At 43.6% G+C, this 12,956-nt stretch overlaps 1 protein-coding gene across 2 annotated transcripts in view; it reads right to left on the reverse strand.

The window, feature by feature from the left end:
* The window catches only part of PLBD1 (phospholipase B domain containing 1), a 259,209-nt gene that overhangs the window by 54,262 nt on the left and 191,991 nt on the right, over positions 1-12,956 (reverse strand). For both annotated transcript variants that reach the window (XM_086957557.1, XM_086957567.1), the window contains exon 8: positions 5,665-5,805. In XM_086957557.1, coding sequence (XP_086813683.1) covers positions 5,665-5,805 — 141 coding nt within the window. The remainder of the gene's footprint in view (positions 1-5,664; positions 5,806-12,956) is intronic.

Here is a 12,956-nt window from a genome sequence, read left to right on the forward strand (position 1 = left end):
CTCCTCACTGGCTCCTCAAGGCAATCCTTCGACAAGCGACGCGCTGCGGGACCCGCGAAGCGGGTCCGGCGAGTCGTGGGGGCAGCAACAGGTCCGCTGGACAACAGGCAACAACAGGTCCGCTGGAGAGCCGATGCAGCACACTCCTCCCTCGGCAGGAAGGTACGTCGGAAAGTGTCCCACAGACAGAGGGACAGCAGCAGCTTTTTGGTCCGTTGGCGGGGGGGCGTGGCCAGCGGGGAGAGCAGCCCAGGTGTTGCTAGTTGGGCGCGCAGGGGCTCCTGGTCGCTGGAGTCCCCTGCTTAGCTCGCAGCCCCGCTGGTTCTCTTGCCTACCCCCGCGCTCCTCCTCACTGGCTCCTCAAGGCAATCCTTCGACAAGCGACGCGCTGCGGGACCCGCGAAGCGGGTCCGGCGAGTCGTGGGGGCAGCAACAGGTCCGCTGGACAACAGGCAACAACAGGTCCGCTGGAGAGCCGATGCAGCACACTCCTCCCTCGGCAGGAAGGTACGTCGGAAAGTGTCCGGAGAAACCACTATTGAAGCCGTGGGAGCAGGTATAGCCTGTACTGCCGGGAATAGAGGGAACAGGAGGCGGAGCCTTAGAAAACCTGGCCCTATAATCCTGTAACATGCCATGGAGATCTGCCAAGAGGGAAGAAGGGACTGACACCATCTCCTGGCCTGCGCTCTCTTGACGTCGATAAGACTGCTGGTAAGAGCCTTCATGAAGATACTCGCCCTCAAAATCAGTCTCTTTGCACTTCACCAACAACTGAGAAGGACTATCAGCTAGATTCGTCATAGTGCCGTTTTGCGAGTCCTTAATAGCGATTATTAAGGAATCGCTATGAAGGACTTGCAAAACGGGAATCATGTAGGAATCGGTAAATAAATTGCGATTCCTACACATTCCTTATTTGCGATTAGCAATTAGCAAATCGCAAATAAGGATGCGATTTCAAGGGTGCCAGGGGTGTCCAAAGGACACCCTGTAGCACCCTTGAAATGTAATCTACATTGGTGTTGCGCACACACATGTCCAAAGGACATGTGTGTGTGTAACATGCAACTTAGAAAAATGCATTTAAATGCATTTTTCTAAGTTTTCGCTATTTACCACGAGGTTTGACCTCGCGGTAAATAGCGGCCCAAAATAGCGATTTCGCAATTTTTAAATTGAGATTCCTTAAATGCAATTATTCGCAAATATGCGATTTCTAAAAATGCGATTTTTGCATTTGGGATGAGGAATCCCAAATGCAAAAATAGCGCTCGCAAAGGGCCATATTCTCAGAATCTGGCCCTTTGCGAGCCGAATTCGGCTTCATGAATCTGGCTGTATGTGCATAGCCAAAAGAGTCCTGATCATCCCCATCAGAATCCTCTTCTTCCTCAAGTAACAGTGTGGGAGGCAAGGGGGTAACCCTCCTTGGAGATGTCATGTCCGGTGTTATCCTTTTCAAGGAAATAGTAATCCTCTCCGTCGACGTTGATAGGTGTTGTCAGAGAAAAACTCGTCGACGAGGTCGTTGACGGAAGATCCACCGTCGACGGTTGAATCGTTGATGACGAGATGGGCATCGTCGACAGTGCCATAGACGAGACTGTCAACGCTCCTGCCGTCGTCGTTGTCATAGTCGTCGAATCTCTAGTCGACACAGTCGTCACCACCGCCGTCAACGACATCCTCGTCGCTTTTGTCGTCGATATCTTCGTCGACATCCTCGTCGACGTCGCTGTAACCGTCGTTGACGAGCCCGTCGACGTTGTAACTTTTCCCACCTGCGATTTAGAAGCCTTCGTCAACAGAGTCTTCTGCAGCGTCGTCAACGACTTGGAACCTTTCTCTGACTTTTCAAATGACAGAGAAGAGGGCTTCTTAAACGTCTTAGCAGCCTCCAACACTGCTGTAGCTGTAGATAGTCCTTCCCTCTCCTTTACACCGTGGTGAGGAGATTTACTAGGACTCCTGCTCTCAGGCTCACGGGGGTCTTTTTCGAGGCCTTAACTGGACGTTCTGAAGAAGGTGAAGGGGACGCCCTACCCCTTTTGACTGACCTTCTAGATGAGGCTGCAGATGAACAGTTCCCACTGTCACTTGACAGAGTTTCCTTCCTTGAATTTAATTTCTGGAGTCAAGTGAGGAGGCGACCCCCACGGTCCCAGAGGGTCTTCGAAGAGAAGGTGCAGCAGATCTTGCAGTCTGCAGCCTTATGATCTGGATACAGGCAATAAATGCAGTCCTTATGCTGGTCTTCCAAATACAGCCTTTTCTTGCCACACGTGGAACAAGCCCTGAAAAGGGCTTTCTTCTCCTCGTCAGACATTTCTAGATGAAACACCTTACAATCCTGAAGAAAAGGACAGGTTGGGTACCTGTGATGTAATGGCAAGTATAACTTCTTCTGGTTTTAGGATGGGTGATGGGATCTGTTTGAGCTTGGGCAGGACACTAGTTGCATCACAGAACACAGTATCTAATGAAATTCCAGAGTTTTCTTTTCTCTTTCTGAGCCCTCAGGTGACGATTCACCCAATTTAGACTTTATAGACTATGTAACCGGAGAAAGCTGAGAAGAGTAATGCATAGAATAGATAAAACCTACAAGAGGTTGGAACTAAAAAGGTCTAAAAGAACGAAGCAACAGAGGGAATGAGGATCAAGGATCTAAGTTACAATGGGAGTTTTCACAAATGATCTTGCTGAAGCAACCTTAATGCAGCACCACGAGGTACATAAGGGACAACAGGTACCAATTAGTGGGGAGGTAATGGAGACTCCGCAGCAGTAGCAAAATCAACAAGATCATTTGACTCTATCTTTAATCTACAAGCTTCTCTACCTGCACCAAGACTAGTACAAAAATATTCTGCCACACTCAAAATCCTGCATTTGAAAACAAAAATTGGAGTTAGTAGAATATCAAAACAGCTAACTTCAATGGGCAAGAGAATGAATGAGTTCAACAAAGTACTAAAACATAGGTTATAGACCAGCAAACCTATGACTATGAAGTAGCTACCAAGGATCTCTCTTTGAAAACGGAAGATCTAAAAAACCGGATGCAGCAAAATCTCAGAATCCTTGGTATTCCGGAAGGCAGTGAGGGGATGACTCACGAGTGTTCGTAATACACTTGATATAGTAACCATTTCTCAGTCTGGTGAATAAGATGTTGGCTGACCTAGAGCTATTAAAATGTATGTTAGTAATTTAATGTTTAACCAACTCTTATATCAGACCCCACACAACAATCCAGGCAAAGTGGGTAACATAATTATTTTTTGTGAAATCGGATTATGTCCGGCAGCAGTAACTTGGTGATGGAAACCTTGCTGCCTGATACCCTCATTCCAGGATGTAGAGGTCCAGCGTTCATTTTAAAGGTCACACTGACTTTTGTGCAACAGAGACCAACGCTAAAAACCTTTTAGCACAATGGTCTCACAACTCTCAAACTGATAATGGTTGTGGCATAGGATCTTAGCTATCTCTGCAGTTCTTGTTTTAATGGTTTCCCTTTCTTTTTCTATTTCTACCCTCTCTTCTTTAAAACAGATAAGATGGGGTGAGTGGGTAGAGCATAAGGACTCTTAGCATCACACTTTAGATCCGATAATATTTAAAATTTGCTAGGTGAGTCTGGACCAGTGTCTTCACATCACTCACCATAGCTATTCACACTTTGGTGGTTAAAGCAAGGACATGGTAGGAAAGGGAAGTTGAAGGGATGTTTTTTGGAAGTGGACTGCCACATCAGGCCCAACAGGTTGGGGTACAGGTGAGGAGGATGGTTTGGGGGACTTGTGTGTGTGGGAGGAAAGATGGGGTGGTGGGTCAGAATGGAGTGGAAGCGCTGGAGGGGAGGTATCACAGTGAAAACAGCTAAAGCTTTTGGATGGTACGAGAGGTAAGGATTTTTCATTTCATCTCATATCAATTAGTTATGTCAATAGCAAATAGCACACACAAGGGCTGAGCATATTATGGTGGAATGTCAATGGGTTACAGCCTCTTTTGAAAATTCTTATTATATATGCAGCCTGATATCTGCATTTACAAGATTCATCTGACCAACGTTGAGAAAAATTGCACACCCTAACATATGTGTTTCTGGAGATGATAAACCAAGTAGAGAAGTGGTCATTCGAATACATGGTAACATCTGGACTTAAAATTTAAAAGGGATAGGACTGGAAGATGGACAATAGCTAACCTAATGGGTAGATGCATTTCATTCACATTATGTACATTGTATTGAGCCAATAATGATTACCCCGCTCCATTCCAACAGCTTCCTATCGAGTTTGCATCCTGGGGCAATCCACTGATGGCACCCTTTGTTGTTGAGTCGATTCAACTAATACAAGTAGTGATCATCGTAAAAACAAAACATGGGTTGCACTGCTACATTTGATACAGTCATATGGGTTGATCAGTAATTGGTGCTTTACAGGATCTAGCATTTTCGTTTTTACGTTTTACTCTGCCCCCCACAAACAGCATTCTATACTAGACAAGATATTTAATTCACAAGCCCTGACTCTCCATATCTCAACTAAGCTATTTCCATGTACACTATCCGATCACAACCCCTTGGTCAAAATCATCTATATAGATGTAAGTAAATTAGACCTTCCAGGTAGATGTACTTTTGACCACTCTCTTTTATTAGGCATACTTTATTATGCATTTATGTCCGCCACTATGGACAACTTTTTTGTTGTAAATAAAGGATCAGCTTCACCTGCCATTGTGTGGGATGCCATGAAAGCAGTAGCGGGGGATGAACTGAGAAATACACACATGCAGACGCCAAAAAAGACACAAGCCTTGTTGTTAAAATCTTTATGCAAATAAATTCTACTGCTATGCACTCTTTAACCTATATTTTCCTACAGAGTGAGCTTCAGACCCTACGTAATGTGGAAACAAGCATTGTCTTTGGAAGCAACGAAAAATGTCAGTCTATCATGCACATCAGAATGTCTTATGGCTATCGATAAACCAGTGCTAATGGTTGAAATCCCAGATGTAAGTACATGAACTTACCAAATGTTTAATTACATTTAAAAGTCCACCACTTCCAGTTATGCGCCACCAAACAAGTATAATTAAGGACTCAAATCACGGTTACACAATCCTACTTAAAAGTTTCCTCTGTCAAAACCCACCCATTTCAAGACACATTTTCGAACTTGTTGCCATCTCATTTGCCTAATTAAATCTAGGTTAATAAATTAAGAAATCTGTAAGAGTGATTTAAAAAATACAGGGAGGGGTATGGATTTAACTTGCTCCCTCCCCAGACAATGTAATGTCGTAACATTGAGGAGCCCCACAATATAGCGGCACTCCATATAGTGACATACAACCAAAATCCCACTTAAATAAAAAAAATTATTTTATGTCCACCACTAATTCTGTATTTGTGCAAATGCCTATCTTAAAAATCTACCTATTAAAAATGTGGATTTATCACAAATTTATTGTGCCAGCCATTCACTGTGAAAAAGATGGACATGTGATAACTGTGCACATACATTTTCATTTCTTTTAGGCCACAAAACATGTTCATTAGCATATCAAAAGTAAGTAGAAAATTAACAGCAGTAACCTATTGCCAAATATAATTTATCAATGAAACCTATAGAGCCTCACCTTTCCTGAGGATTTCGGTTTGGTCTGAATATTCCACTCTTGTGGGGATTTGCTCGACGATGTAAAGAGCCTGATCTGCGATGCTCTGCTTCAGCGTTATCCTCTTCAGGTCCAATATCATGTACTGGTTGTTGTATGTTCCTGGCAGAAGTTACAAGTGAGGTTTAAAGGGGCAGATCATACCCATAGCCTATACGCTGGTAAACAGTCACATCATAATATAGGCATTACTGCATTGAAAAGTCATTCAGAAACAAATGTATACCTCTTTTTTTTCACTTGGGCGATTATCAGGGATCCCCATACTTTATTTCAAAATGTGTTAATTAAGAAAGCATTAATAATATAGGGGCGGGTGTTCTTGTAGACACAGGTTCTTGCTGTGCATATGTATACATTCTTTCATACACATGGTCGTGCTTTATAGTAATCAAGAGTTTACGCTTATGCAAATGACATGAAGCACAATCAAGGACCTGAATGCAGCATCTGTGGGGCCACTGGGACTTACCTGCCCCATGAGCTCCTTGATGCTTCTTCCACCAGTCACTCCGGGCCATGCTAGTTCCACAGCCAATTCCGTCCCGTAGGATCACTGGCTTATATTTTATTTAATATTATTATTAGAAAGGTACTAGGCGCAAATTATTGAACGCAGATAATTTTCTTAGAGCAGGACGACATTAAATTTGACAATTTGGGGGTGAGCGGGATTGGACTACACATTGCTATTTTTCCTGATGGGTGGTATGGAGAGGCTTCTGAGTGAACAGAGCATTATGGCACTACACCCTTCTGCTGACATTGGGGGACCCTCTAGAAAAGATCCCAAGCACAGCATCCTTTCAGCTTACTTGGGAGAGTCCTCTGGCAATGTCATGAAATAGTGCACCCTTTATGTTGACTTTAGAGGGACCTTTAGTAATGACAGACCTATGGTACTCCAACATTACAGTTTACTGAGTTCAAGATGACCACTAGTAATATCCGAGGCACTACATCCTTTTCTGCAGATGTCAGAGAGACCACTAGTAAAGGCATAAAGTACTGCACCCTTTCTGTGGACTTCAGAGGCACCTCTAGTAAAGACCTGAGGTATTGCACCCTCTCTGCAGGCTTCAGAGGGACTTCTGGTAAAACTCTAAGGTACTGCACCGTTTGTGCGGCCTTCAGATGAACTACTAGTAAAGTCCTGAGGACGGGTACTACGTAATTTCTGCAGACTTCAGAAGGATTTCTAGTTAAGTTCAGAGGTAGTGCACCCTTTCTGCGGACCTTAGAAGGACATTTAGTACAGCCCTATGGTACTGCATCCTTTCTGCGAGGCACTCCACTCTTTCTGTGGACCTCTCAGGGACCACTAGTAAAGTCCTGAGGTACTGCACCCTTTCTTCGGCCTTCAAAGGGACCACTAGTAAAGTCCTGAGGTACTGCACCCTTTCTATGGACTATAGAGGGACCACTTGTAAAGGCTTAAGGTACTGCCCCCAATATACTGACTTCAGAGGGATATCTAGGAATAGGCAGTGGTAGTGTACTACTGTGAAGATTGCAGCAAAACAAAGAAAAAACAGCTAGTGAAATCACTGCAGAGGAAGGATCAGAAGGGGTATAGTGTCATCAACATAAACATTGCAAATTACACAGAAAATTGTGCTTGCATTAATATTAGTAAATACAATATTTTTGTCGATATGTCTGCAAATCTGAACATGTGCAAGTATTAATAAGCAAAGGTGCGAGTGAGCACCCACAGCCAAGTCTCCCACGTAATTTTGCAAATGTGGTCTGATACACTTTGTGATATTTTTATAACACTATTTCTACTGATGTATGAGACCTCAGTCTGTATGATTGCTATAACCGGTCTGCACCCATCAATAATCAAATCATTAATCGATTAATCCACTCAGCAATTCATCCTGTAATGTATATCAGCGTACTCACTTGTTCGACCATCTATGAATTTGCTCACCATGAACTTACCCATTTATTCAATATCTTACTCGTCCATCCATCCATGTACTCAACCCTTAATCCAAGAGTAGACTCATTATTACACTCACTCGTGCATCCATCAGCGCCACACACACAAATTCGCAAACTCAAGAATCACTTTCACAAATAAAATAGCTGGATCTATTGGCTCTGTGAAAGCATGATTTTCTTAAATTATGGACATTCCCAGCATTACTTCAACAACTCGTTCACGGAGGAGTGAAACGTTTCTTAAACTGCCTGTATTTGTCCAGGCACCAACAATGTAAAGGATTACCATTTTCATGCATTGCATGTAAATGTAAAATGTGGCTAGCCCAAAAAACTGGCAAGGCTCTGGCCTGCAGATCCAAATGCTGGACACTCTCGCCTTATGCACAGAATACAACAGAACAGCAGAGCTGCCAAGTAACCACCTCACACAAAGAATACTGTTGTCAGTCAATCTGTAAAATTGTTTCTTATCTAATAAGCACCGTTTGTTTGACAGAGAATTATACTGCTATCAAAAATGAGGGAGAGATAGAGGGACAGAGAGGAGTTTGTCCTCCTACTGATAAGTAACCAAAATATAGAGAGCCACTCAGTTTGCTGCGAAATAACCCTTCACAAGGTGAAGAAAAGACACTTGTTTTCTTATATAACCCTCACCCACCAGGGTTGCCCCTTGGTGGCATGCTTCACCATTGGGTCCATCCCGTTCTGCTGAGGAACGAAGGATGCTATGAATTACGTGAGAGCGGACATAGATGTATTACTATGGTGTAGAATTATGATAAAAGGAGTGTGGGGTTTATGTGGAAAGAAAAGCTTAAAGATACCTGGCTAGTAGGTAAACTTATCTATTCTGGCCTCCAGTCCAACTGCGGTCCGTGCAGGTTAAGAGCGGTGGGGGGATTTCTACAGGCAAAAATTGAATAATGATTACATTTTCCCTTATGGACGACTGTCGAATCCCCCCCGAACCCAGTCCCACCGCCCTTACCTGTACAGTCCGCAGCTGCTCTAGTCATTATGATTAAAAAGGGGAGGGGGAATGGTGGATAACTATGCACCTGCCTTCTCAAGGGCCAACATGCTTCAAGCCACCCCCTTGGCTTCTTATCAGGACCAGGGATCTACCTCCTTGTTACCACTCCAGCAGTGCTGTTGGTGCTAATCTCACTCAAATACTCTGCATGCTACATATTTGAATATCCAGAACCCGGTGCATATCTTCTTTTTAGGTGAACGGCCAAAGAGATGCTTTGATCTAAGTGACTATAAGCTCACCTTGACTACCGGCGGATCCATGAACCAAAACATTTTCCTAAATAGTATTACAAAACAGTGAACACCAAGTAGGTGTAATCACCTTCTTCAAAGCAAAAGGTTTTGGTTTCAAGGTGACTCGTAATGACTCCCAGAAACGCACAATGCACTAGAACAACAACCACTCTAGATTGTTTCCCAGCCACAACCCCTTCCCCCCCTTTCAAAGGGTGAAACGGTATTGAGGAAGGAAGGGAAGCAGGAAAGCGTATGTGTACTGGTGCATTGGTGAAATAATAGTAATGTGTGTTTAATATGTGAAGGACATCTGAAATATTAAATTCACATCTGGGAAAGTGGGAGGGCACAAGTGAATCTACGGCACTACACGTTGAAAACCAATAGTTACCAATAAGTAACATTTTAAATTTGCAGCATGTAAAGCTGTAGATCACATGATTTTCATAGGTTCAAAATCAGTACTCTCCCTCTCAAGTAATGGGTTAGAGAGCACATGAAGCTGTTCGGAATAATGTATAAAGGATAGTCTGCCCGGCGTTTGCTTCTTGTCAGGCATATAGGTCTACACAATAATACTTTGATAAGGTGTGCAGAATAGACCACATATGAGCTTTAGAGATATCTGCAAGCAATATGTTTCCGAAAAAGGCCATGGTGAGCCCTTTTTTGGTCGCAGAATGAAAACGTAGGTACAATATGAAAGGTACGCTTAGGTTTGGCATAACAAAATTGAATACAGTTAACTAGCCATCGTTCAAACCCTGACTTGGAAGTAGGATTCGCCAAGTGGGGCTGTACAAAAGCTACAGAGAGTTGCTTTGTTATTTAAATTAATTTTGTACAGTCAATGTAATAAATAAGGGCTCTTTTGACATAAGATGGCAATGCGCATGCTGCTTCTCCAACAGACTGAGATGTGGAAAAAAGATTGGTAAGTCAATAGTTTCATAAACATGGGACGGGGAGACAACCTAGGGACAAAAAATAGGGTTTTTTCCTATAACGACCCAATCTTTTGGGCCTGAATGAAAGTTGCTTTCACCATTAGGGCTTCCAATTCACTAAATACACAAGGAAGTAAATGCAACATGGATGTAATTGCAACAAGGAAGGCTGCTTTCCATTAAAAGGTTTGCAGTGGACAGGAAAGTAAGTGCTCAAATGTGGGCCAATTGAGCTGCATAAAACAAAATTAGCATCTCCAGTGTCTGAGGAATGCGGTATTCATAGATGTAAGGGGTGCCCATAACATGTTCTGTATCCGTCAAGCTCCTCCGATATGACCGCTTTAAACCTAAGCTTTCTTCTTTGGATGTACCTGGCCAGTGGGCTTATTCTGTGGAAAGCATGTAGCCTGTTAAAGGGTTGACATAGATCCTTTGCATTTAATATCTGGCTGTTCCTGTTATGGTATAGGTGCACTAGGCACCAAATCTGGTGTTGAGAATGGTTTCAAAGCTGATTTTGGTATTGACCTCGGTTCTGAGACAGGGGTTTCAGGACCTCAGAGCCAAGGAGTCTCTCAGTAATGAGGCTGAGTAGCAAGGTGGCCTGGTTTCTTTGGTGAGACTGTTGAGGCCTGTTCAGTGCAGTCTCTGGGCTTGAAGCCACCTTGCTTGTGGTGGATACTTGCCCTGGATTCCAGACAACTGTGGAGGTTGCATATATTTTTTGGCGGTGGATTTCACGGAGGACTGTAGATTGGCACCTCCCTCTCAGTTAAGAGTATGGGTCCACTTTGCCGGTCTCAATCGATGGCGTAGGAGATCTTTGGCGCTGCATTTGAGTGAGCCCTAGAGTAAAGGATTGGTCTTACTGTTTTTTGCGAGCTGACAAGCCGATCCATTAGATTCCTTGTTGTCTCAGAATAGGTAGAGATTACTGAACATAAGGTAGTCTGACTACAGGAACTTGCTGTTACTTTTAAAGCAAATCTGGAAGGGTTTGTTCACCTTAATCCACCCCTCACAAGTCATTTTCAGATGACCTGGCATTGAATAACCCACCATTCTGGACTGGTTGTTTTTGGTGTCTTCTTAACTCAGTGGAGGAGACACTGATATCTGAAGTTGAATTAATGGCTATTCTGCAGCTCAATGGTCCTGGAGTGCAAAAGGCATGGCAAAACTCAATGGCCGAAAAAAAGCCGTATAAAGTCTTTGACATAATGCATTGTGAGTCATCAGTGACCTCTACACTGAAACCTTTTACATCTAAGAACAACAACTCGAGATATCCACGCCTAACACTAGAAGGCAGGAGTGTGTAAAACATGTAAATTACACCTATATTATGCTGCAAACAAATAACAGTGCTTCAGCTTTGCCTTGCATAAGAAGTACAAATGAGCTTGCTCAGTGACTGCTCTGCTGATATTGCTGAAATATTTAAAAAAAACATGAATAAAGATTTTGTTTGTAATGTAGAATCAATTCAGTTGTGAAGTACATCGAGATATGCAATAATCAAGTACCATTGTCACTGACGGTTAGTCCATCTGGATGAAAGGATTTCAAATGTTAAGAAGTAAACTGTGCTGCTTGCAGGTGGCCCACACCTTTTGACCTAATTTTAGCTGCTAGATCCTGTGGAAATTGATCTGGAAGTGTGCTGGGGCCTGCTAATAAGCCCACCACCAGTGCAATTTCCCTTAAACTGTAAATGTGAACTGGTACACCAAATTGGCAAGGAGTAGTTTCTGTCCTGTAACTCCAGTTCTGTAGTAGGGGTATCTCTGTTATAGTCATAATCTAGTGAATAATCCCGCCCATGTGCGTGGACCCCGGCAATCAAAAATAATCTCTTAAATTGTCAAAATAATGCAGAAACTGCAAAGACACTTAAGAGAGAATTTAAAGACAAATAATGCAGCCTATATCCACAGGCTACACTGTCCAGTACTTCAACTAGAAATTCCACCAAAAATCACCACACACAGCACAGCCTGCTAGTTTCTACCATAGAGAAACTTGCCTCCCCCAGTCAAAGACCCAGGAATGATAGAGAGGAAGGTAGGGACAGACAAGCCCCATAGGCTGCCATTATGTGGCTTAAATAGGATACTGTGCCTTTAAGAGAACTTTCCAGAACTTCTCCCAGTATCCCAGAATGCATAGCAGGTCCCTCTACTTTCAGTTCTTTTTGAAGGCGAAGCATGCCAGACCTGTCGCATTCTTTACATGATGAAAATCTCCACCGGGGAGGAGGGCGGGCGCTTATGACTATAACAGAGATACCCCTACTACAGAACTGGAGTTACAGGACAGAAACTACTCCTTCTGTAGTAGGGGATCTCTGTGTATAGTCATAATCTAGTGAATAGAATGGCAAGCCCATCCCCACACCAAAGCAGCGGTGGAGAATAAACACATAACGCCACTACTGTGCGAACAAATTCCGCAGAGAAGCCTGCCCAACCTGAGCGTCTGCCCTGGCGTCAGAGTCCAGGCAGTAATGCTTAGCAAAGGTATGAACCGACTTCCAAGTGGCTGCCTTGCAGATTTCCGCAATCGGCACATTACGGAGCAGAGCTGTCGTGGCAGCTTTGCCCCTGGTGGAATGAGCCTTAGGCTTACCTCCTAAGGTCTTATTAGCCTTTTGGTAACACAATTGAATGCAGGACACAATCCACCTAGAGATGGACTGCTTCGAGGTCGCAAGACCCGTCCTGACCGACCCATAATTGATGAACAACTGGTCAGACCTACGAATATCCTTGGTTTTATCCAGATAAAATTTCAACACCCTCCTAACATCCAGGGAATGAAGAGACTTCTCCGCTGGGGATGAAGGGTTTTGAAAAAACGTAGGCAAAGTTATCGTCTGGTTGACATGAAAATCAGAAATAACCTTGGGAAGAAATTTAGGGTGAGTACGCATAACAACCTTAGCAGCATGAAATACAGTATAAGGTTCATTACAACACAACGCCTGAATTTCACTCACCCTGCGGGCCGATGTAATGGCCACGAGGAACGCCGCCTTCCAGGACAGGTGCTGCAACGAAGCCTTATGAATAGGCT

This window comes from Lissotriton vulgaris, chromosome 1_1, assembly GCF_964263255.1.
Source record: "Lissotriton vulgaris chromosome 1_1, aLisVul1.2, whole genome shotgun sequence".
Classification (NCBI taxonomy): domain Eukaryota; kingdom Metazoa; phylum Chordata; class Amphibia; order Caudata; family Salamandridae; genus Lissotriton; species Lissotriton vulgaris.